At 43.0% G+C, this 25,548-nt stretch overlaps 1 protein-coding gene across 7 annotated transcripts in view; it reads left to right on the forward strand.

Annotated features, from left to right (window-relative positions):
• The window catches only part of cxxc4 (CXXC finger 4), a 77,194-nt gene that overhangs the window by 44,734 nt on the left and 6,912 nt on the right, over positions 1-25,548 (forward strand). For 3 of the 7 annotated variants that reach the window (XM_037096286.1, XM_037096293.1, XM_037096301.1), the window contains one exon: positions 4,514-7,446. In XM_037096286.1, the coding sequence (XP_036952181.1) occupies positions 4,629-5,516 (888 nt within the window). In that variant the 5' untranslated portion in view covers positions 4,514-4,628 and the 3' untranslated portion in view covers positions 5,517-7,446. Of the gene's footprint in view, positions 1-1,435; positions 2,359-2,478; positions 2,671-3,598; positions 4,014-4,513; positions 7,447-25,548 lie in introns of those variants that run through there. The other 4 variants (XM_037096276.1, XM_037096326.1, XM_037096310.1 and 1 more) reach the window with 4 other exon arrangements.

The following is a 25,548-nucleotide window of genomic DNA, read 5'->3' on the forward strand; positions in this document are numbered from 1 at the left end:
TAAAAAGTAGCTATTGAGCTACTAAAACTGTAGCTACTATGCTAATAGTGTTGGCACTCACCCATTTGTTAAAACTAGATCCCAAAAAGGCAATCCCAATATACACACTGTAAAATGAGCTAATCATACCATTTTATCACTCTCCTGTCGTCTTATTGTTTATTTTTGGTGATAAACGTATGTAACGTCAAATATTACAGCCCATCAACGTCATTTTCAAACATCTCTCTAAAAAGAAGCTACAGAGCTGCCAAAACTGCAGCTGCTAAGCTAATAGCATTAGCTTGATCATTTGTGTGTAGGGTGTAACAAACTTATTTTAAAATCACAGTCGGATTATGCTGGACAAATTGTATGGTGTCAGCTGTGGGGCAGAGCCAGCGTCTTGTTGTTGGTTCGATTCCCCTAGGCTGCATGTCGAAGTGTCCTTGGGCAATATGCTTAACCCCAAAACTGCTCCTGATGTGCTGGTCGGCACCTTGCACTGCAGCCATCAGTATATGTATGAATTAGTGTCAGTGTTTTCCTGAAACAAGTCCCCGCCTACTTCAGCTGCAACGCTGGTTTGTGGACCATGAAACTTAAACTGACTTTCCATCTGCAGTGGGGTAAGTAGATGACTGATTTTCTTTTTTTTTTTTGGGTGAACTGGTCCTTTAATAAAGACTTACTGTGGTTCCTAAAGAAAAAAAACAACAGACTTTAAAATCAACTCATCGTACCAATTCTTTCAATCCTCCTAACATCTGATTATTTATTTTTGATGATCCAAGCATGCAAAGTAAAATATTACAGCCCATCAACACCAACATCTCTCTGAAAACGTCGCTACGCAGCTGCTAAAACTTGTTGTGTGAAGGTGATTCGTTAATAATTGGCCTCGGGTGTGGAGTTCCAGAGGTGATGAACCCATGTTAACTTTTTTCTCTCTCTCTTTTTTCTTTTTAACTGCACCCTGAGGCTCACAGATAAACGCTGATGCGAGGGGAAAAAAAAAAAAAAAAAAACATAATCCGGGACGCAGATTGCAGTCATAATTATTTTAACTCAAAGCTTATAGGCTTCAACATGAATGAACGCGGTGTGTCACACGCGTGTGTGTGTGTGTGTGCGTGTGTGTGTGTCGGGGTGGAGGGTGGACTCTTGGAATAAATGTGCCATGCGTGCCCGTGTTGTCAGCCTGTGGGAGCTGCAGGCATGGGTGGCCAGCAGGCGGGATTTATAACGGTGATGAATCCCGGAGGTCTTAGTAATTATGGCTGTCGCTGGACGGAGGGAGGGAGGACGGGGGAGGAGGAGACGGGGGGGTGAAACAACCCGGCGGAGGCATTTTATCTTAATCACAGCTCAGCTCCATTCAAATTAATTTGACAAGTTTCCCCAATCCTTATTAAAAGACGTATCTGGCAAATGACAACCCTCCTCCTCCTCCCCCACCTCCTACCCCTTCCCCACACTCCTCCTCCTCTCTAAATGCCTCGTCATGAAAGAAATGTATTAAAAAATATTTCATGAAAGAACAAGAGAGCGAGGGGGGAGAGAAAGAGGGGGGCCACTATAAGGTTTTTCCAAGGCGCGGATATTTCCAGCAGATATTTATTTCCCCCTGTAGGGCGCCCTGAGCCATCCATCCCTCCCACCTCCCGAGTGTTTCTATAGTAATTTCCAGCCAATGATCAGTAGGTGTCCACATCCCTGCTTCCTCACCTCAGCACCAATCAGCCACACACAGCGACAGGAGACGCGGACCGAGCGCAGAGCGACCAGGCAGGCAGGCAGGCAGGCAGGCAGGCAGGCAGACGCTCACAATACAGCCCCCGGATCAAGAGGAGAGGAAACACCTAACACCCCCCCTCTTTATATCCTCGCTCTTTCCGGCGATTTCTCTTCCCCACCTCCGCGACACCTTTTTGTTTTTTGTTTTTTTTTTTCTTTGTTTTTTTTTTTTGTGTGTGTGTATGGTTTATTTTGGAGGGACCTCATTCATGCACTTTTACGACCTTTCTTCTTTTTTTCCTCCTTTTTTTTCTTCTTCTGTCCTAACGTGACAAGAAAGTGGATAAAAATGCTCCTTTTGTTTTGAGCGCTCTGAACGCACCGCACGCGCAGAGGGGGAAAAAAAACACTCTCGCGCCCCGCTTTTTTTTTCTTTTTTCTTTTTTTTTTTTGCAGCCCGTGTCTGCGCGTCTTTTCTCTCGCGTCTTTCGCTGTTATTTTTCCTCTCTCCCCCCCTCCTCCTCTCCTCTCCTCTCCTCTCCTCTCGTCTCTTCTACCCCCTCGCATCGCCTCGTAATGTTTCGGTACACGGTCGCAGGCTGGTAGCATCTTGGGGGAGCTTCTTCTCAACAGGAAAACCTGGTAGGTGATGCTCGCTCTCTCCCCTCTCACTCTCCCTCTCTGTCTCCCCCCCCCTCTCTCTCTCGCTCTCTCTCTCCCTCTCCCTCTCTCCGTGTGTGTGTGTCCATGTTGTGCCGTCCACTTGCATGCGTTTTTAACCCCCGTTCGCCCTCTTCCTGTCCGGTGCGCCTCGCAATGTCAGATTAATTTAGACTATGGGACGGTGTTTGCGCTGCCCTCCTCTGGATTATACGCATGACCTTTGATCTGAATGTCTGCCTCAGACCAGACTGAGCGCAATTAATGGCATCGTGGTGCAGCGGCGGCACAATGGTTCGTCATCGGACGTGGCTCCTTCTTCTCGTTCTCTTTTTTTTTTCTCTCTTACTTTTCTTTCCTCACTCTCCTCATTTCTCTAACCCCCCCCCCCCCTCTCTCTCTCTCTCTCTCTCTCTCTCTCTCTCTCTCTCTCCCTCTCCTCCAGCTCCCCAAGTATTGAACATTTCTGTCTCTCTAAACTTTGTTTACAGGCTGAAAATCAATGTCCGTGACTTGATTGCCTTTGGGCTGCGTATTTCGCTCCAGGGGTGAATTGATTAAGTAATAATGACCCTGAGGAGGGCTGATCATTAAGCCAAGGAGGTTTTTTGTTTACTGGTGGCTGCAAGGGGGGGTTGTTGTGGATGCCACATCGGCATTGAAGCCCCCTCAAGATCTGGATTTCTTTTTCTTTTTTTTTCTTTTTTTTTGATTGTGGATAGGAGCCTTTTTTTGGTTTCATGTGTGCCTTTTACAATTAAAAAGAAAAAAAATAAGAAGTTTGAAAGAAATAATGTTGGATATGTTAGTGCAGAGACGATCTCCTGTGTTTGTCGGACTCATTTGGCACTTGTTAGGTGAAGGTAAATATTTACCTGCTACGCGTTTTCGAAGGGGAATACTGCACCTCAGTATTCAGAGGACTCTCATAAAGCCACCCAGTACGATCTGCTCCAGTGTGTGCATATTTATATATATTTTTTTTATTTTTATGTTTTTATTTACTTTTTTTTTTTTTTTTTTGAGACAGCTGCTATGGAAGTGATTTGAAATGCTTTAGTGTTCCAGCAATGGATCAGCTTTGGCAATTAAGAGAGAAAGCCCAGAAAAAGGTAATGGAAGTAGGGGGAGATGTGTCTAATGGGCTTTTATCTGTGGAAACCAAATCCAGACAGACTGGTGGAGAGAGAGAGAGCGAGAGAGGAAATGGAGCACACACACACACACACACACACACACACACACACACACACACACACACACATACACACACCTATGGACACACACATCCCATCCTGAGGCAGCTGACACTGTAGTTGGTCTGGTCCCTGATCTGGATGTAAATCAACCAGTGGCTATCTGTGCCGTTATTGGGTTAACGTAATAAAAGCCGGCCATGAATGAATTCCAGGTGCTCTTAAGAGGCAGGACGGGGTCGTGTTTACATGGATGGGCCACCTCTGCTGTTTGAAAAAAGATGGAAAAAATGGAAAAATATTTAACTACGTTGCTCCCGGCACCCACAGCAGATTATTTTTAAGAGCTTATATTGCAGGCCTGAGGTTAAAAAAAAAAAAAAAAGGAAATGAAAAAAAATCTTTGTGTTTGTAGCTGCTGCTGTCATGATCTGAATTCTGGTGAGGCTCTCCTCTAACTTTTTCAAAATAAGCGATATTTGGGATTGAATATCAAATCTTTTATGTCTTGATGAAACGCACTCTGGTGTTTTAGAATGTATTTATTCATTCTGTGAAGTTTCTGATTGGACTGTCGTTAAAAAATAAATAAATGTAAGAATACTTTGACAAGACGTCCAAACAATGTTGAAAGTGTGGCTTTTTTTTCTGAAGCACGCTAATTCCCCCCCCCCCATTATAATAATGACATGACGGTCTGTCACAGCTATCACGCTATTGTCAGCGGAGGGAGATCAGTTCTGACTGTTTGTGATAGTCCCATTATGAAACGCAGAGCGTAAACAATGTGCCAGAAGATTCCTCAAATGTTCAGCTGTTATCTTCAGAGAAAAAGTTGAAGCAGTGAAATGAAACCTGATTAGAATGAAAACATTTGCCTCTTTTATGTGTAACTGTTGTTGTGTTTTTTTTTTCTTCTTCTTCTTCTTGTTTGCTTTTAGCTCTGGAGGAGACAGACCAGGATGGTAGCACACTGTTCGTAACCAGCTTCAGTTCTACGAAGGCCGCTGTAACCATCGCTCTTTTCTCCGAAACACTGACAGCCATCCCTCAGCCATGTCTAACATAAACAATGCTCTTTGTATTGAAAACGGACAGAACGCAGATGTGTCTCTCTTACAAAAGGATAATCTTCAGGATGGTGGATTAAGCCAGCTTTTGGATTATAATGCAGAAATGGAAAGGTACAGGTCTTTTGCAAACTTTTATAAAACCAATGGGGCATTTCCACAGACTGCTAAGATTGCCCGCATCACAACGCCCATTTTTCCCAGTGCCAGAATTGGCATGTCCCCTTGGAACTGCGATAACGCCATGCTCTGGGGAAGGAAATCAGCGGCAATAAACCCTAATAGGACCAGCATGCATAGAAATGACTCCCAGAGGCCGGGGAAGCCTGGCGTGCCGCCAGAGACGCTGCAAATGGCAAATAATAATTTCCTCTCTACCTTATCCCCCGAACACTGCAGACCTTTAGCAGGAGAATGCATGAACAAGCTGAAATGCGGCGCTGCTGAAGCAGAGATAATGAATCTCCCAGAACGCGTTGGAACTTTTTCCGCTATCCCGGCTTTAGGGGGCATCTCATTACCTCCCGGGGTCATCGTCATGACAGCCCTTCACTCCCCCGCAGCCTCAGCAGCCGTTACAGACAGTGCGTTTCAAATTGCCAATCTGGCAGACTGCCCACAGAATAATTCCTCGGTATCCAGTGGAAACCCAGCGAAGAAGAAAAGGAAAAGGTGTGGGGTCTGTGCACCCTGCAGGCGGCTAATCAACTGTGGTGTCTGCAGCAGTTGTCGGAACCGCAAAACGGGCCACCAGATCTGCAAATTTAGGAAATGCGAGGAGCTGAAGAAGAAGCCAGGCTCGTCGCTGGAGGTGAGAGCCGGGGCTCTGCTTCCCCTTCTTTTGTTATTATCCCCTTGCACTCCAAAGCATTAACCTTTTCATCCAGTCACGTTCTAAGCCCTTGAAAATTGTTTCCATGCCCACCCATGCCTGAACATCCCCCCGGCTTCTCAAATCTGCCTACCCGCCTAGCCTAATTGGCAGTAATTAGGGGTGTTTGTGTGGAGCGCAAGCTGAGCTTGGCTCAGACACCCCTAATTGCTGCCAGTCAGGCTGGGGCTGGAACGCATCCGAACAACCCCGAGCTTGGCTCAGCTCCAAGCAGGGCTGGGAAATGGTTTTCAGCAGAGAGCCATCCCTCTCTGCACCCGGTCATTTTAACCAATTATGGAAACCGTCTCTGGATGGGGAGAATCAATATCCCACAAAGCCTCAGCCTCCGACCACCAAGAGATGCTGAGAGTGATGGCAGGGGCTGCTGATGGTGTTTCTCAAAACATCCCCCAGGTTTTGTGCGGGGAGCGGGGAGAGAGGCGCCCCTCTCCCACCGATACTGTAGGAAATGATCATGCATATACAGTAGGGCTGTGATGAAGTCATTGTATATCATATTCGTGTCATTATGGTCGATTAGGGATGTCAAGAAGAGTGTGGAGGCAGAAACAAACATTGTCACTTAGCAGAGTGAAAAAAAAAACACATTAAGAGGCTTAATTGAGAAGTAGGAAGCGGCTTGATTAGGACACAGTCAGAGGACAGTGTTGTTTTTTAAAAGGTTCCTTTTAATTGATTTATTTCCGGGCTGACATTTGGTCAGCTCGGGCGAAGACAGAATATGAATGTTTCGGTAGCAGACGTGGTTTCTCTTTAGTCTGAGAGTTTGAACTTGCTCGCTGACTTAACATGAGCCTGTATGGATGAGTCACCAATAAAGGCAACCTGGGGGCCAGATGATTTGCTCATTAATTAAGTCATTACACGGGGAGGAAAAAGAGGTTAATTATAAAGTATTACCTAATCTGCACATAGGAAAAAAACAACACCACGTATGGATTCCTTTGTTCACTCTGAATTGGTGCCCTCGGTTCTGCATACAGGTGTGATTTTGCTCATGTTTCATAATGTTTACTTCAGCTCCGTATGGAAGCAATAACACGGTCAACGCAAATGCTGAAGCTTCTTCCTGACCGAGCACCATGTGACATAACTCGTTATTATTTATTCATGTGATTGTCGTCATTTATGCCTCGTGCACTCTATAATCTAGCGGAGGTTTTTCTGTTAATTCAGTCCAGGCTTTGACAGCACACCACCCACAGCTTATATCCCTGATTAAAATTTTAGGAACTTTTGATGAGTTTGACAGGAGGCCCAGGCATCAAAAAACCTTCAAAATCCAGCAGAAATCAAGAGACTAAATTAGGTTTTTAACCTCTTTAACCCCAAAACAGCAGGTCAGGCTGTTACAAGCGCACATTGTGCAGACAAGATCTGTTCAAACCTACAGAGCTTTATTTAACATCGAGTTGAGATTCCAAAAGTTTCCAAAAGTTCTTCAACAGGGAGTGTTTTCTTTTTTCAGAAAACATTTGTTACTCCAGGTATTGTCAGTCCAGGGAGATCATTACAAACTGTTACGAGGAGAAATCATCGTGTTTCGAGACTTTTCCTGGAAATGAGTGTCTGTATTTTCACACAAGAAAGTATAAGAAAGGTTAGCACTAGAATCAGGGACGCTGGGAGCCATTCACAGTCGGGGGCGCCGAGAGATCAGTCTTCATACTGTAATGACATCATTGTAAATTGTGTGCGACATTCATGTATTTCATATGAATTATAATTCAGAGGGAGAGAAGTTCCCCAGACTCCCTCGTGATATCTCTCCTTTTCGTGAGTTGTTGCGTTGGGAGGAACCCTGTCTAAGACAAATTCTTAATTATTCTATTTATATAGTTCGTACACCTGACTGGTCAAGTAACAAGCTTCATGATCAATAACAATGATCGATTGACTTTGTTTTCATAATGCCTCGTTTTAGAGGTTGCTGTACCCCTTCTTCTTGGCTAGAATTGAATAAAAGACACTTAAGAAGACATTTGAGAAACTACCTCATTTACATTTGTGGGAGAAAAAAAAAGACAAAGATGAATTCAAAAGAAAGGCATTATTTGGAACTGTTAATACTAGTTTGAATATTTCATTTAATTTATAGTACATTAGCTTAAAATGAGCTGAAACAAAGCTGATATGAAAAAGTGCGGGAAATTTGGATGTTTCTTACAGCAGAGAGTTTAAGAGATGAAAAATAAGGAGTCGTTGATGGGTGACAGGTTACAGGATTGTTCCAGAAGTTGCAATCGGAGGCTCGATTTAGTGTCATCTGCACATATAGAGTGCACTAACAGGTGTCCCAAACAGGTGTCCAGGAAGCAGACCTCACATTCATAATGCATGGGTAGACGCACTCTTGGAAAACATCCATTTGCAAAGACGGTTAGAATTACCCAGGGTGTGAAAACCCCCCAAACAAATCCACACTTGCTCTTTAAAAGCTCCTTCGCTGACTTCAGTAATTCATATTATGGACCTCTCCAGTAGTAATTGTTATTTTTGACTCTGCGTCTGTAATTACAGGTTCACCTTCTGCTGCGGAAATGGGTTTGAGTCTAAAGGCAACTTAAAGGTGTGAAGTTGGCGCTCTCCCTTCGACAAACGTTTTATACGTGCATTAACAGGGAGTTCTGTTTTTTTTTTTTCCCCCCCACCTTGTCGGCGGCGCTAATGGCCGCTCGCAGTCTTTCGCCGGGATTTGATTAAGAAAGTGTGACGAATCCGGCGCTGAAGTGAGTTTAGAAGGAGATTTTGCAGTCCGTGCGTTGCAAATTCGCACAAGAACGGCGACGCGTACGCGCAACTCCATCTCTCACTCTTTCTCTCAAAGATCCACGCTCGCATCCGCACTCTTTTCTGCATGCTCGCAAACAAACAAACATGTGCGCCAGACACAGAGACGCGAGCTGAGTGTACCTTTTTCGCCTTGGAAGAGATGATAAGCTACTGGCAGCCAGTTAGATTTGGCTGTCAGTGTTTTCCACATGGGAATCACCCTGAACTAATTATATCTTAAGCAGCGGTGGAAAATGCAAATCAGAATTTTACTCACACCCCTGAAATCGGAGAGCCAATTTAATCTAATACCCCCTTTAATTTAGCGCGCTAATGCAAGGCCCTAGAGAATTGCCCTGTGTCACTGCTGTGCTGTTCTGCAGCAGATTCAGCTCTCTCTCTCTCTCTCTCTTTCTCTCTATCTATCCTCCTCTCGCTCGCTCTGTCTCTCTGTCTCTGTGCTGCTCTCAGGCTCCAGGATGGATTAGTCTGGCAAAGGAATCTCATCTAACCTAACATTTCCAGAGCAGTTACCTTTGCGTAGCTTGAGCTCCTATGGCTCAAAGGTCCTTCATTAACTTTCAAATGCAATAAATGCTCGTATATGGGCAAGCTGTGTCTTCACCTCTGTTTACCTCAGCTGTTTGCCCCGACTTTACTTCTATTTCTGCAGAGAGACTCGCGCAAAGGGATTCAGCCTTTGCCTAAATTCTGTATATGTAAAAAGTTATGCTTGCCTGCTTAGGTTCATGAGATTGATTCTGGCATTACAATACACATGTGAAGGTTCTCATCATCTCTCAGTGTTTTTGGCTTGTGGCCCCTTAGAGTGACTCAGGTGGTGACACAATCTGTTGGCATTCAAAAGGTAGCTTCAACAACTTCATGTATTTAATGATTACAGGTCTTGGGAGTACTACTGCATCTGTTAAAAAAAGTAGTATAAAGCCTGAGTGGCTCCAGAAGAAGCTGCATGTAATCTGTAATCTTCCTCCAGTGATGTTACCAAGTTGCATTGTAGGGTAATGTAGGCACCAAGTTCTGTGGATCAGTCGACTAGTCTTGCATCGCAGTCATATAACACTGTTGGACTCACTGTGGAAAATCTGAGATCAAATGATCAAAGTTGATACAGCAAAATAAGAAACAATCTTCATCCTAGTGCCTACATTACCCATAGTGCAAGTTAGCCAGCGAGTCAGTTTATCAGATTGTATTCAGGTTCCTCTGGAGCCACAAAGAGCTTCATACTATCTTTTTAACACATGCAGGAGTACTCTCCAAGCCCTGTACGCACACTTGAATGTGTAAAATTGGTGGAGTTACCCTTTAAAGGATTTTTATATAGGTGATGTTAGTATTTCACACGCCAGAAAAAAATGAAATCCTAAACTTTCAAGGCAAAACATTTTCTCACTGCGGCTTCACAATGTTTTTAGAACAAACAAACTTCAGCAGGTTTTCTGTAAATTAAAATCAATTAATCAGGGAAATGTTATTTTGCTTGTGAGTTATTTGTGAGTCGAGCTGATGTATGGGGTTGCCTTCGTAAACAGTTTCATGAATTAAAGACCTGACAGCTGGTATGACGTTTCAGATATTCTCTGAATTTGTAGCTAGACGTTTATAATAACGTTTCAGTGAGAAACCTGAAGAAAACTGTGACAACTAGAGCCCAAGTGTTAATAGTAATCTGTTGATAAGACGATGATGCTTGAACGATGCTTGAGGAATAAAGACCTGATCACTTGATATATTTATAAGAGACCTTTCAGAAGTTGAGACTAGTACAGAGTTTGTGAGAAAGTCATATGTTAGTGTCTATGTTTCACTTTGTTGTGCTGTCAGACATCTCATTATATAAGACCAACACAAATACTAGTTTTCAATTAGCAAAGTCTGACCAGTGTTGTGAAATCTGACAGGAGAACTTCAAACTGCATTTTTCAATCTAACATCCGACCAGACTCCGAAAAAGATCAACATCATGTGGATTTGAGCTGAACAATGTCTAAAAAGCAGACTACATCAGGAGTTTAATGCCTACAGACATATTAACAACACCAACTATACCATTTAATAGAAACGTAGCGTCCTCGTAATCAGAGATTAACATGTGCCAGGTATTGATGGGAATGGTTTGACTAAACAGTCACTGCTGCATTTTATGTGCATTGTGTTGCAAAGACAAATCAAAATCCTTAAAAAAAAAAAAAAAACAGCATTCATACGGGCTCCTGTTTGATAAGTAGAAAAGCACAGAGCAGAAAAAAAGCATGAAAAGGGCAAAAAACAAAAATCCAATTGACCAGATTCCTCCTTTCAATTAACAAATGTCAGAGGCCGTCATCAAGTCCTGAACAGGAAAAACAGCATCCTGGAGTAAAGGGGGGGGGGGGGGGTGTGTTCTCTCTCTCCCGCTCTGCTTCTGTTCTTTGTGCAGTGTTGATATGACTACATGAAATAGGCGAGATGAGAAAACCTGGCATGGCTGCCTAGAAACCTTTCGCTATTGTGATAAAAGACAAGGCCCGAAATGGTAGGAAGCAGGACCTTGAGGAAAATAGCTTGGATTCGGCTCCTTAATGAGAGCACGGGAGCCAAATAAGCAACGGCAGCCAGGTCTAATTTGTTTTAGGTGTGCTCAGAATAGATAAGGACAAATCTGTGGCCTTCACCCCCTCCCCCCAACCTTTGCCTCCCTGGAGATAACACTGAGTGCTGCCAGCCAATCTCCATGGGCAAAGGAGAGGGGGGTAAAGAAATATATATATAAAAAAAAAAAATTTTAAAAAAAGGAAGAAGAAGAAAAAAAAACGAGAAAGGGGAAAGCCCGAGGGACTGGCGCCCTTTAGATCTGCAGATCTCTAACTTACTGGATTTATTCAAGCTTTAAAACTGCAGATTAATTTGGTCGCAGAGGTCTGGGGGAGTGTGAAAAAAAAAAAACGAGAGAAATGAGGCCGTACACCGCGGCGCATCTCAACCTAAAGGGCAACCTTAAGCTCCTGTCAAGACAATAGGATTTCGCCATGTGAACCACGATGCGGACCGCTTAATTATACACATCTTCCCTGCGAGCTAGCCTCGGCTACTTAAGAGCACGGGCCCCCTTATTCATTGTCATGCCCTTTTTCCCCTAGATTGGTCGTGCCGTGTGGATTTTCTGTCAGCTTTCATTTGTGCCAAGTAGCTGTCCTCCTCAGGCCCCTTCCGCTGTGCTCGGAAAAAAAAGAAAGGCACAACCGCACGGCAGCGTTAAAGAATTCATCGTTTTCGCCACCGCCACCAATTAAGGCCAAAGCGTAATCAGAGGCGTCTGGACGATGCCCTTACATTATGTGGTCTGCCGCCTCCTCTGCCCCCGTTTGATTTAACATCCCCCGGTTCAGTGGTGAAAGAGAACTCATTGTCATTGTCTTTATTATAGTGCGAGGAGAGGGAGAGGGAGGGAAACGGGGATGTGGGGGGTTGGGGGGTGCAGAAAGCAGCCCAGAGGAGGGTGGACAGCGTGAAAGAGCAGGTGCGGGAGGACGTTAATGTGTGGCACTTTAAATTTTAAACAGATGAGAATAAATTATTGATGCTGACTCCGGCTGAGAAGTTAAAAGGTATCTCGTCATTACCGAGAGGCTGTATGAGAAAGTGTGAGAGAAGAGTCTCCTCGGCGGATGCATCGTGGGATTGCAGTGAGCGCAGAGCATCACAGCAAGGTGGTTTCTGTTCTCCATAAAAAAAAATTTTTTTAAAAAAAACCACAATATGATCCTGACTAATTCCGATTTTCTGTTCACATTTTTGCTCCACTGAAAATGAAACGCTAGCAGTGCTTTTGGACAAAAACCTTTTCCACTGAAGAAATAAAGGCCTAATTGAGTTAAGGGGCAAAGGACAGATTGAAAAAAATGCAACATAAAGAGCCAGATCAAACTGTCGGCTATTAGCAGAGCCCTCCTCCAGGCACGTGGCTGCTTTCTTTATGGCTGTATCACACATGTCATTAGGCATTACTACATTGTCATTAAAATTAACTATAAAGTAAACCACCAGGATGAGCGAGTACTCTGTAAAACTGAGTTTCCAGCACAGAAAAGTATGATCAGAGTGAAATCGGTCCATATTGTACTCTGTTTACCTTCGTGATCAAAAACGTTGACCTGAATAGTTTTCTAATGAATAATACATTTAGCAACTTCTGATCAACCCGCATCAGCTGAAATTTCACAACATCCATTTAGTCATAAGATATGAGCAACACCCACTTCCTGTTCAAACCCCGCCCATTATGAGTACCAGTACAGATCATTTAGTTGGTTTAACAGACACAGATAATGGAGGACTCATTTGTCTCTATAAGCTACCCAGGAAGTAGGGCAGTATGATGCTGTTCGACACAGATGATATAACGCTCACACGACAATTTGTTCCTATTAGCACTGTGACACAGAAATTAGCAAATATGCAGGTATTTTTTTTTTTTTTTTTTTAACACGAGTTAAACTGCTAAAAAAAGGCAAGTGCCTGGAGACAAGTTTGCCCCATGTTATCTAAAAGGTGCCAGACAAATGGCGAATAGATCGAAGCAGCAAATGATACACATCAGACTACATCCAGAAGTCGTTAATCAATAATATTCTGAATTAGACAAGTCATTGTTGTCTGACGCTGACGATGGAGTCACTAAGGAGTGAGACATCTTGCTTTTTGCTCATCTCTGTTGAAAGTACTTTCTGAAATTCAGGAACTTTTGGGGATGTGGCTTGCAGCACTTAACATTTTGGTTTGGTCAGGTACTGGCAGCATTTCATACTGGCATGGACAGAAAAACAAATGGTGTTGGTTATCACGGTATCATAACATGGCTTTCCTCCATGTTTCAGATCTTCATATACTATATATATATATATATATATATACTCATATAACAACAAGACTTTTTGTTTCAATTTTATGTGCGACACATAGTTGTCTAGATTTACTGTTGACAACATCCTGCTGAACTGGAAATTCAACAAGACGAAGTCATCTAATTCATCAGTTTTCTTATTTGTGTGAATTTGACAATTTATGAAAACCTAATCTAAACCCTACAATCATGCTGAAGTGTGCATATGTAATTAAAGACGGATGGGACTGATTTCTAAGGGCAACAAGTCACTGCTAATTTATAATACAGGGTTGAAATAGTTCTGAGGTCAAGCAGGGACCGAGGTGTAGATGATCTGCTCTCAGAGTGATGATTTGTATTTCAGTTTACACCTTCACTTTACTTTCTGTCTCTCTTTCTCTCCCTCTCTCTGCGCCTCTCTAACTCTCTCACTCCAACATTGATCTCTTTGACAGACCACTAAATTACACTTCTTCCATCGATTTTCCTCAAGTCAAACCTCAAAATTCTCCTCACTGCTCAGAACGCTTCCTCCTTCCCATGTCGTGCCCGGTTCACTGGATGCTTCCCCTTGCCTGAGATGATATTACTCTGGCTCTGGTGATGGAGGTTCACTGACTGTAGAACAGTGAATTTAAGGGGTCCAGGATTTTACTTGATTTTCTTGATTTTACAAACCTGACAAAATGCCATTCTTTCATCACCCGACCCACGAGACCTGTGCAAAAACAGTTTTAACTTCCTATTGTTTACAGTTCTTCTATACTTCCCATCACTGCTGACTGTTTTCTAAAGCAAACCCTGAGTTTTTTAATTTACTTTTTGACCTCAAAAAGGCTTTTTCATTGTTTGCGGAGGTTGTGCCGAAACTGGTTTAAAACACTTCATTCAACACAATAGAACTACTAGTCTGTGTTTATTAGGGTTAAAATGACCTCCTCTCTGCACGGTAATGCAGTTATACACAAGTACTCTAATTTAATTCAGGTCTATCTTGTTGGCGCAAGTGTTTGTAGAATTATCTGCCATGTAAATGTTTGAGGATCACCTGCCAAAATCAGATAAAGGAGACGTATTGTGCTCATTTTTCAGGTTCATAATTTTAATTTAGGTAACCGCTAGAAAAGGTTTACAAGCTCTAATGCTAAAACAGTTATTCCCCTCATGTCTGGTTCTTGTTTCTTTAAGCCCTCCCCCCTCCTCTGATAGGGCAGCTCACACATGCCTGAACCAGCACCGCTGACAACAACAAAGCAGCTGTGTTAAATCAACTCGAAGAAGTTTCTTCACAACAGTGAAACCACAGGATAGGAAACATTTCTGGATGTTGCTTAATTTCAACATCATCAGACATTCCTAGAATGTTAGTGAGTGGTTCTGGTTCTAACTATATTTGAAGTGTTTTGGATTTTAATTTGAGTATTTGACCCATTTTGGGACAAAGGGGCGGGGGGGCCTAAGGAGCAGAGTCTGTCCCTCTTTATTTTTGGATGACAGATTGTGCCATTTTTTTGCAGCAAACCCTTAAATCCCAGTTTTCCCAGTTTTCATGTATAGTTGACGGTTCGAAGCTTAGAAAAAACATAAGAATGGCCCTTTAACTGTTTCAGTTGCAAAGTAGCTTCAACCAGTTTACAATATTGAACTGTAAAAAGAAAAATAAACTCTGTATTGAATCTATGCTAATCACATTGTAGTTGGCAAAACGGATTAAATGTAATATACAGGGGCCATATAGAATTGCAGTTCTGCAGTTGCACTAATGAGTTTATATCTATAGGTTAAAGGCTTAAATGACAGCTGGCTTTGTGCCATTCATCCCAAGAAAACTTAATGTGAAAGTCAATTTGTGAGTGACAACTGACGGGAGAAATCGGTCAACGTGGTTAAAGCGTCTCAGTTTCTGCAAGTCAAATCCTTCGCATGCTGCCACCACCTCTATTGTGGCTGTGCTCTCGCATTATGAATATTTCATGGCAAGCATCTGACACCATGCCCAGAAAGATATTTCAAGGTTTTTTTTCTGATAGAAACCCTGGGGTTAGAGAGTGTCACAGAGGCGTGAAGTCAGTCTGTGGCCCCCAGGCAAAAAGGATGGGATTTATGATGCACCGGTTGATGACATCAGGTGGATATTTTCATTCCTTAGCGGAGAGCCCCTTTGTCCTCCCCAACTGATAAACCACTGAGCTGTTCTCGGCTTGTTGTCACTGCTTTAAAAAAAAAAAAAAGATCTGTTTTGTCTGTGGCGTTCTGTTGAGTAGAGAAATGATTTCAATCTGCTCACAGTGCAAGCTGTGTTTTGACAAACTGTGACCGGTTTCCCCGTCTGATCAGTGCGGAGCTGGAATGACTAAGCAGGGGGGAGTCTGCTTGGATTAGCTCCGTCTTAAATGCTGCCTTTAGCGTATTACATTGCCCACTGGCTTTTTCTCCCAACGATACCGCTCTTGTTTTCATCTTTGTCAAGTTTCACCTTCCAGTTAAACCAAAGCCTACTCGTGTTCTTCCTCTCAGGTTGCTTCAGGTGGAATATTAGTCTCGTGAATTTAACTAGATTAATGTAATCCTTGTTTTTCTTATTGTAGGTGTGTGTCAGATACATTCAGGAAAGCAAAATGAGTGCTTCCTGTACGGACTTGAATTTTCCAATACAGTCCTTGTGAATGCATTAGCGAAGTGGATTCCAGTCTTTTTGGCATGTGACCCCTTAAACAGGAATTATGCTTCCCCGAAGGTAAACATAAATGTGAGTAATATGGGGAAGCGTAGGTCTCGCGCGCACGTCCCAAATGTCAGCCAGGCATTGTGCGGACCCGCGCATCAACCACGATGCTCGGCTGATTCGATTCCTGTCAGGAAACCAGATCAGATGTAAATGGTATACATTTTATGCAAGTATTAAAGAAAGAGCAGGATTGTGTCTGAGCATGCACGTTTGTGCTCGTGCTTCGAAACAAAGCAATCTGCTTGTGATCCTTTTCATTAGTCTTCTGTATGCAGTTCCACCAAAGAGAGATTTTTGTGCTTTATTTGAATCAAGCCCCAAAACAAAGTAAATGTATCCAGTATTTCGCAAAAGAACTACAAAGATTGGAGAAAAGTCTGACACAAAAGGAAGTTTTTGTAGCACGGGTAGGTTTTTATTGCTTACCACTTCTGTTTTTTTATTTATTTATTTTGCTCCCCCCCCCAGTTACTTGTAGTGCTATTCATTCATCTAGATTGTTTTGGTGTGAGTTGCCGAGTTTTAGAGATATTGGCTGCAGAGACGTCTGCCTTCACTCTGATATAATGGAACTAGATGGCACTCAGCGTGTGGTGGTCAGAGCACCGAAACACATTTGAAAACTCAACAGCAATGCCTCTTTCCAGAAATCAAGACCAGGTTACAAAGGATAATCCTCAGTACCTATTTTGAGCAGTCCCGTGTCGGAACTATTTTCTTTCTATGGAACGACACACCCGCTAACTGTATCACTGCGCAGAGGGAAGTGTGAGTCATCTCAGCTCCGAGGCTCGTGACAGCACAGGATATAAATATTAATGGCGTCCTCCGCGGCTGTGCTGTGATGTTGGGGTCAGGTAGCTTAGTTTGCTAGCTCCTCGTCCATGACGGGAAACGTTAATAAGTAGACTACATGAAACTGCTCACAGCAGTGTCTGTTGATTATGTTAAGTAACTATGTTTGGCACTTTGAGCACCAAAAGCCACATATTTCCTCTAAAGTATATTTAAGAGAACATCTCTAGGGATGATATGTTCACAACTCAATCTACTGATAGAACAAAAGAATATCTATTATTGATTTTGATGTGAACTGTCCCTTTAAGCCTTAAAGGGACAGTTCACACCAAAATAGATGTGCAAGTTCTGTTAGTTTACGTTTCTCACAAGTCCCGAAGAAGTATCCAATTCAGTCAACAAGAAAAAAAAGCTTTGATGAGAGGAAAGTCTGAAAAAAATATGCAAAAATAAAATAGCTGTAATTATTTCAGCTTTGCTTCTGATAAATCGTGTACATGGGTCTGACATGGCGGATGGCACGAAACACTACAATACCCATGAGCCCCAGAGCTGCCATAGCTCTGAAGAAGTAGCCAGTCGCAGGCATGAATCCGAGCTGAAACGGAATCTAAATGCTATGTCCCAGCAGAACAATGGTTTCCAAATTCATCCAAAATTGAATCAATCTGCGACTGAAGTCATTTAAACTGCAGATTGTAAAAATTGTTTTTCTCAACGGCGTAATCCTTTAGCTTCCCCCTCTGTGACCGGATGTTTCTCAACCAAAATGCACCTTGGGAGTCATAGTTTACTTCTCATCTTACCTTTTTACACACAGTCTTGTACCTTTATCTTTTTCTTTTTTTATCACAGCACTAGATATTTTTTTGTCTTTTATTCAGGGAGGATTTATCCCAGTTCCCAGATCACTCTTTTTCAGGAAAGCGCCCACTCGATTACACACAGTCACACCTGGAAGCTGCCACCTACGACATTCCACAGTCTGACTTCGCCGAGCAGCTCCGGTGAAGCAAGTGGGGTTAAGGTCCTTTCCTCGAGGGCACACAACTGATGGTAATGAGAGAGAGAAATTAACTACAAAAGTTTCCTGTCCATCCCTGCTGTGGAAATACAACCAACTGTGAGGCACCTTACATGGACAAAAAGAAAGGGAGCTTTATTTAATTCTGCATTACTATCCAATTCTTAAACCTTTAATGATTTGTGGCATCTTTAGCCTGTTCATTCTGCAGCATGAGGGTGAACGCAGCACGATGATGAGTAAAGGCACTGCACCTGAGAGGACTGGCTGCACGTTCGCATTTACTGAACTGAAATCTTGGTCACCCACTGAGTTTAATGCACAGAAATATTTGACTCGATCTCCGTTACGTGAGCGCAATTAAAGATCCAACTTCCAGTATGTGTGTTTTCTAAGCCTAACCTAAATATTATGTTGATTTACAGTAAATATGCAGAGCTCTGCATATAGACCTTCTGAGTTTAAGGGCTCCCACACAGATGCTGAGAAATCTGCTCAAAACAAGAAGGCCTGCTCCTACTTTGCATTTCAATTTAACATTTCAGAGAACTGGCAGCATGTTGCCTCGCTTAGCCCTCGCTTCGTTACACCCAAATGGCTTCTCGCCGCGCTTGCTGACGTCTTCCACTGTTCAAAGGGCTGCAACTTGGCTGAGAAATTGGGGATTTCCATACCGGATCCCTCAGGTATCTGCGCACTCAAACGCGTGTCCTGCTCATCTTCTCCCTCCTCCCCCGCTCCCATCCTGCTACGCCTGCCCTCTTACCTGCGCACACTGCTCTGATTTCCCCGTCCCGGAGCTCAATTGACCCTCGCCGCCGCACTGCTCTGTTTTTTTTGTTTTTTTTGTTTTCCTGAAATCTCGGCAGCACCTGAAAGGCTCGCCGCCATCTCCCAGACAGGGCTCGCTCCCAGAGGAGGGGTTAGCTTTGTAGCAGGAATTGTGCAAAATTGCTGCGTTCGGATGAGGATTCTTAGGTGAAGCTAATTGAAATGGAGGCCAGCACCGCTGTACTTAGTAGCAGGTAGGTGATCTCAGCCACAGACGGCGGCCTCTGACCCAAGGGTGCTGCCTCAGCTTCTTCCTACGAGGGTCAACTGAGCCTCTGTCTGCGTGGGCCAGGGACTTTCCATGCATGATAAATGGAAGAGGCATGGTGTCTGAGTGTTGTTTCAGCAGCAGAAAGTGGCTCCCTTTAAGCCCAGATATCTCTCACTGTACAGAAGCATTGTGTCAGACTTCATTCTAGGTTGTAGGGTGAGACACCCTGTAACTGGTAAGCAGTTACTTTGGGACCTTGTTTCGCCTTATCTTTATTTGTCTACACTTTCAGAGGAAACACCAGTTCGACCTGACACATGTTTAGTGGTCATGGTTGTGCGATTGCCTTTGTCTACTCAGGAGATGGAGCGGGAAGGTCGGGATGGATGGCTGGAGGTTTTACGTGCTGCTTCTCATGTATTTATAGGTTTGGGCCCCCTGCTCAAGGTTGGGGAATGATTTTGGTTAAAAAGAAAAAGTTAGTGTGTCCCGGCTCGTGTTTTAGGGCAGATTTTTCAGGAGTTAAAATTGACAGGATTAAACGTAAAAAATATTGACATTACTTTGCAATTTGCGACTTTGCGAACATTAAACATTTGGGTTGAAAAGACTGCATAGAATCTGATTTCTATGTTGCTCTGTTAAATTATTGAAAAAAACTAATTTAGCATCAAACGATGATGTAATCTGTATGTGAACAACCAAACATGCTAATTCTTTGCATTTTAATGTGATGTATTTGACATTGGCAACACTTTATTTTGGGCATTTATAAGCAGTATATAAACAATTAGTAAATGATTTATGCAATAATGTAAGTCCCCAAAATCCTTTTAATTCCAGTTATGGAACTGCAATGCTTGCTCATACTTTTTCTTCTGTCTCTGTTCAAGCAACACTCAGACATCAATATGGTGGTACAAATTTTAAAAAATAGACAAAAAAAAACCAGCCACTGTAGCATCGTCACTGGATTCCTTGTCAGTGTCGTATCTTTGCCAGCTGCCTGATCACATGTGCAGCTGTCAAGAGATGAGAAGTCTCATTCCTTAGCTGTTTTTCCAACATTTCGTTTCTTATGACGATCATGACACAAGAAAAAAAATAAACTAGCCAACTCATCCACTGGCAATGAATCAATTGCCTATTTTTAGCAAGTTTTATCTGTATTTAACAACCTGGGTATACATGCTAATTTTGGTATAGAAATGGTGTATGTTTGTATGACCCATGGACACTGACACATTGTCATAGTCGAAGACAAATGATGTCATTAAACTCAATCCAGTGATCATAATAGACCTTATTTCTTGGTGTGCCCGTGTCCCTCCATGTTTCCTGTCCGAAGCTCAACTGTTAATATCCAACACTTCCAGTTTTCAGTTTAGATCATTTACTTCAATCTCACCTGCTCCCCAATCACCTGAGTTAGGAGGAAATTCAAACAGATGTCACCAAATCTGGTATTGTCTTATTCCCAGTGGTATTTATCTTCCGAGCATCTTGCAGCTTACGCCACGCCCCGATCAGTGATGTCACCTGCTCAGCAGGTGTTTTGCCGTCGGCACCTGATGGGAAACATCTGCTGTGACATCACCGGTCGGGGTGTGTCCAGGCGCGAGCAGCAGCTTTGCGATTTGAGCAGCTTTTCATCCATATGTGATTCAGTGCGGATTTCGCTCGACGTTTGGCTGGAGGTGATTCCGCTTCCACAAACACACACCGACTTCCTCATAAAGCGACATATTGCAGTGCCGCCCCAGTTACACCGGGCCTGTTCCATTTCGCTCTGTGCTCAATAGCAGCCTGACTGTTTGATAGAAAAGCGTATTTTCTGAAGCCACTGAGGCTTGGCCTGTCTCGCTGCAAAGCCGCTCCTATGGAGGGCTAGTAAAATATACGTCCTACAGGAATACTGCACTGTAATTACATTCCCCCATTAGCATACGGAGGCTTGGAGTCACACTGCACTCAGCCTCCAGCAGCACTTTGCCATATGGTCCGTCTGCGCTTCTCAGGCGATATTTGGCAAGACTCTTGCAGAAGGTCAAATATCAAGTCAGAGGACTGTGCCAGAATTGCATCTATGCTAATTGCTCTCTCTCTCTCTCCTCCTCCTCCTCCTCCTCCTCCTCTTCTGCTCCCTCATCCATCTCATGCTCCTCTGCCCACCCCCCACCCCACTCCTCTCTCCTTCCTTCCTCCCTCTCTTCCCTCTCCCACTGAAGTAAGTAATCTGCTTTAGGATGTTTCTGAGATGGAGATGGATTTGGTTTTCCTTCGCTGCCCCTCAGCCTAATCTCCCCCCTGTGACCACCCCGCCTCTCCCAGGCACAGCTCTTAAGCACACCATCATACGCCCCCACCCAGCTTCTACCCCTCCTGCTTCATACATGCCTAGTCAGCAAAAAACTCCCAAATTCCTCATTACTCACAAACATCAGCAATACACTTAGCTTGATTTGCTCGAATGCACGCATGGTGCGGGGCCGGACCTTGAATTAAAAGACTGTTGCCATATTTCAGCACCGGAATGCGATCGGGACGCTGGTGTACTTGGTATCTTTGTCTGTGAGCATTACTGTTGTGGGCATATATTCAAGAGGGAGTCTGAATGCTTGAGCTAGTTAAAGGAGATACACAGTGGAAAGAAACAGCTCACAGTATTCCACTCGATTTGTAAATATCTCTGACATTTAAGTCCTTCATGGAGAAAGAATATGAGATTAAAATCGCAAGGGTTATACACACAATGAAGATTCGCTCCCGACCTTCGTGATCTATAGCCCGCCGAGATTCTCGCTTCTGAGGTCACCTGCAAAGTCTGATTTATTTGAGTCCGACTTTTATGGCACTTGTGAGTAAAAATGAATGGTATTGACTGAGAGTAGCTATGTGACCTGTGTGTATTTACACACTTCAGGCACCTTTCATTCTACCGACAGCCGCCCCGATAACCTTGTACTTCAGCGGTGATGATGAGACGGGACAAAAGCAATAAAAAGACATGAATATTTCGGTTGTTAAGTGTTAGAAATTGAGCAAATTTGTATCATTTAAAAAACTGCCAAAAAAATCTATCGTCTATATTTTATCCACTTTAGAACTGATATTTTTGTGGCTGGTAACGTTATTGCCTCAAAGTTGCGCACTGAGGGTTATAATCCGGGCGAACTGTGAAGATTTTAAACATGTAATGATCTGGGGGATGGTGTTTAATTAAAAAACACTTTTGGCTGTGAACATGCCATTCTGTACAGGATCAGGACAAAGATCAGTCAGGAAGAAACAGTTGTTTTTGCTGCATGAGAGGAAGCCACCAAACATCCCCCTAAAGGGATATTTCAGTTCCAAAAGATGTCCGTGGAGTTAAAAGTAGAATATTTCTTCTTAATCTCTTAATTGCATTGAGACAACAAATTACAAATAGACGATATGGTAAAAAGAGAATAATTGATTCTAAAGATTGCAATATGATTCACAATCAGTGGGAATGACTGCTTTTGTATCACCATTTTTTTATTTCCACTGAAGAAAAGTATTAAAATCATGATGATGTGACAACTGTTGACGTCTCTAATAGTGGTGTTGCGACATTGCGATATTAATGATAATCGTGACATTGAGATTTGGTGATAATTCACATAATCCTGAAGATGTTAGGCTTTACACTGCACCTTTTGTTTATGAGTTCATCTGGTTGCCTTTAAAACCAGTGATTATGTGTAATTATTGTTTTTGTACGCTTTTTTTTTTTAAAACAAAAAGGTACGGTTACAGGCTCTCTACACCTCCCTAAACTTATAATTTGAGGGTCATTTACTGGCTAAAATAGGAGACAAATAACACAAAGATGATACTTTTGATCAGAAGATTTTTTTTTCTTTCAAATTTCTACAGATATCAGGATAATATCTCGTATTGTGGATTTTTTTGGCCATGATGATCATTAAGTTATAATCTGATATTGTGACAGTTCCAGTCTGTACTGTAACAAATACACATTTTCAACCAGTTGGCCAGGACTACTATTATCTCTGTTGCACCACAGTAAGGATGTTTTTTCACATATTCAACCAAATCTTGAAGCTTTTGCGATTCTGAGATTGCAATTGGCCATAGTGCAATTTTTCATAATATCTAAATCAATCGTGCGACCCTAAATTTGAAAGTGTCATTAAATGGAAATGCTCGAGCAGCCTATTATTTGTACTTGAGTTAATGTTAACCAACTTGAATGTCTCAAGTGAAACTATGAAAAAGTTAACTTAATTTTAAAGCAACAGAAATGAGACTTCATGGTGGTTGATAGTTGAGTCTCATCGCCAAATGTTGGCGCTTTCGGTTGGCGTCCGACCCAAAGCCTCGGTATTTGACAACCTGAGGATGAGACTCAACAATCAGCAACTTTTCTTTAGAAAGTTGCATTTTGTTGCTTTAAAGGTCCAATTTGTAAAGATAAATTATTTATTTTTGAGTCTCATTCCCAACTCTTTCACCCAACTCTTCACATACTGACGATAGCTGACAGCTGACCTGACCTACATTCCCAAAGAATCTGCGTTTGACGAGTTGGGAATGAGACGCAAAAATCAACTGTCTTACAAATTGGACCTTTAATATTATACTAATTTAGATCTGAGATGTTATAATGTGTCATTCTGTTCCTCTAAGTGTAACTCTGCTTCTGTACTGTACCTCTAAATATGAAAAATTAGATTGCCAGTCACAATTAATCGCTTGCCCACTGAATCTGAATCCTCAGCTCGTAAACAACTAAACCGCAAAGCAGAAAGACGATTTCATCACAGCAAATGCATATTCCATTAAAGTCGTCTTATTCTTTTTACTTACTATCACCAGAGTGAATCTTAAAATTGATGATCCTCTCAGATAATATCCGAGGAATAAGCTCTCGCGCTGAGCTGGAGTCTGTTTGCGTTACGGTGTTGTGATGCAGGGCGGGGAGGGCAGCGGCGTGTGGACGACTAGATGACTGGTCTGTCCGTGATAGCGGCCTTGGAGAGGTACCTTTTATAAACGGCATTGGGTGGCTAGAATATTGGCTACAAGCTCCGAGATGAGATTTCAACCCCCACCCACCAACGCTGGTAACAGCGCAGGTGATGGATTGCTATACCTTCCAGGTTTGAGCTTGGCAACGCCCCAATATTCCTGCAGAATAAAGTGACAGGCAATATATAACACATCAGTTAAGGCTGACTGCACTGCTGAAACTTTTTTCTCCCCCCCTCCTCCCTCCTCTCTCCCTCTCTCTTTCTTAGAGCTGGAGATCAGCCCTGAATGTTTGGCTGGCTCCCAAAGTCCTCTTTCCTTCCTTCCCTCCTTCCTTCCTTTCTTCCTTCTTTCCTTCTGATGAAACATGCTCTTTTCCTCACTCCTCCCTAGTTTTGTCTGCCTCCCCACCAGTTTTGCCTATAAGAAAATAATCAAAGTCATTTCCCCGCGTGGTGTCATGTTATAGCGAAATGATCACAGGCTCAACTTTTCCGACTGTAGTTCTGAGGCGTCGGGATTTATTTTCGGGGCCTTGCGACGTGCAAGGTGGCAAAAAAAAAAAAAAAAAGAAAAACACAAATTGGCTGACCTGGGTGTGCGCGTGAATTTCACATGCAAGTGCTTTTTAAATTTGTTCTTTTTTTTTCTCTCTCTCTTTCTTTTTAAGTCAGCGTCCAGACAGCTAAAACAGTGTCAGTCGCAGCTTGTGTGTCAGGAGAGTGGTATTTATTTATATATATATTTTGTTTGCAGCCTGTCAGAGCTGCATCCGAGGGGTTTGCGGTTTTGAAAAAGTGGCCTGGTTCCCCCGGTCTGTAAGTTAATAAATTATGGGTATTGTCAGGGTAATGCATGGGCTATGTGTTATAATGAGCATTCTGAAACACATCAGCACCCACAGGCTGCTATTCAACCTGCCCAGTGCTGCCGTCTCTCCCTGAGATTCCTCCCGTCCTGTCTCTCCCCCACCTCCATATATCCGTCTCTATCCACTCCATCTCTGCTCTGATCTTCTGCCACTATAGGATACTTCCTCATCTCTAACACATTGTTTTTTTTTATCTCCGAGTATGAGAATCTTCCTGAGAATTCCTAGACAGAAAAAAAAAAAAATAGAGAGAGCGGAGGGAAGAGGAGAGGAGAGAAGAGAAGGAGCCGAGTTTGTAGTTGGCTGAAAAAAAAAATGGCACCCGTAATTATGGTGAATTAAAAGTTTTATGATGTTGTGCATGCTTGTGTGTGTGCCTTGAGTGTGTGTCTGTGTGTGTGCCTTGAGTGTGTGTGTGTGTGTGTAGGTGGGAGGGAAGAAGGGAGGGAGGGGATGGGGTTCTGTGACAAGGCTGGCTGGAAGCACAGAGCTGAGGGTTAGTGCCAGACATGTCTCAAGAGAAACCGGGGCACATTTGCAATCACCCCGAGTTCAAAAGGGTAATTTATTCACAGTCTGTGGTTAAAGTAGGGGCTGCTCAGAATGCCAGTGGGATTGTGCCGGGAAGCGGGAGTAGTGGAGACACATTATTTTCATTCTTTCTCCCTCTCTCTCCCTTGCTTTTTTTTTTTTTTTCCCCCTCTCATCGTCCTCTTCGTCGCTCGTTGTTGTTTCTGCGAGCCCTGTGTGGCGTCTTTTAACACACGCCGGCGAGCATATTTCACTTTTACACTCATCCGCATTGACGTCCCAGCGCTGATTGAATTTTGAGGCGCTGCGGCGTCTGCCATTATCATCCTCATCGTCTTGAG

The sequence above is a fragment of the Acanthopagrus latus genome, chromosome 1, assembly GCF_904848185.1.
Source record: "Acanthopagrus latus isolate v.2019 chromosome 1, fAcaLat1.1, whole genome shotgun sequence".
Taxonomy (NCBI): domain Eukaryota; kingdom Metazoa; phylum Chordata; class Actinopteri; order Spariformes; family Sparidae; genus Acanthopagrus; species Acanthopagrus latus.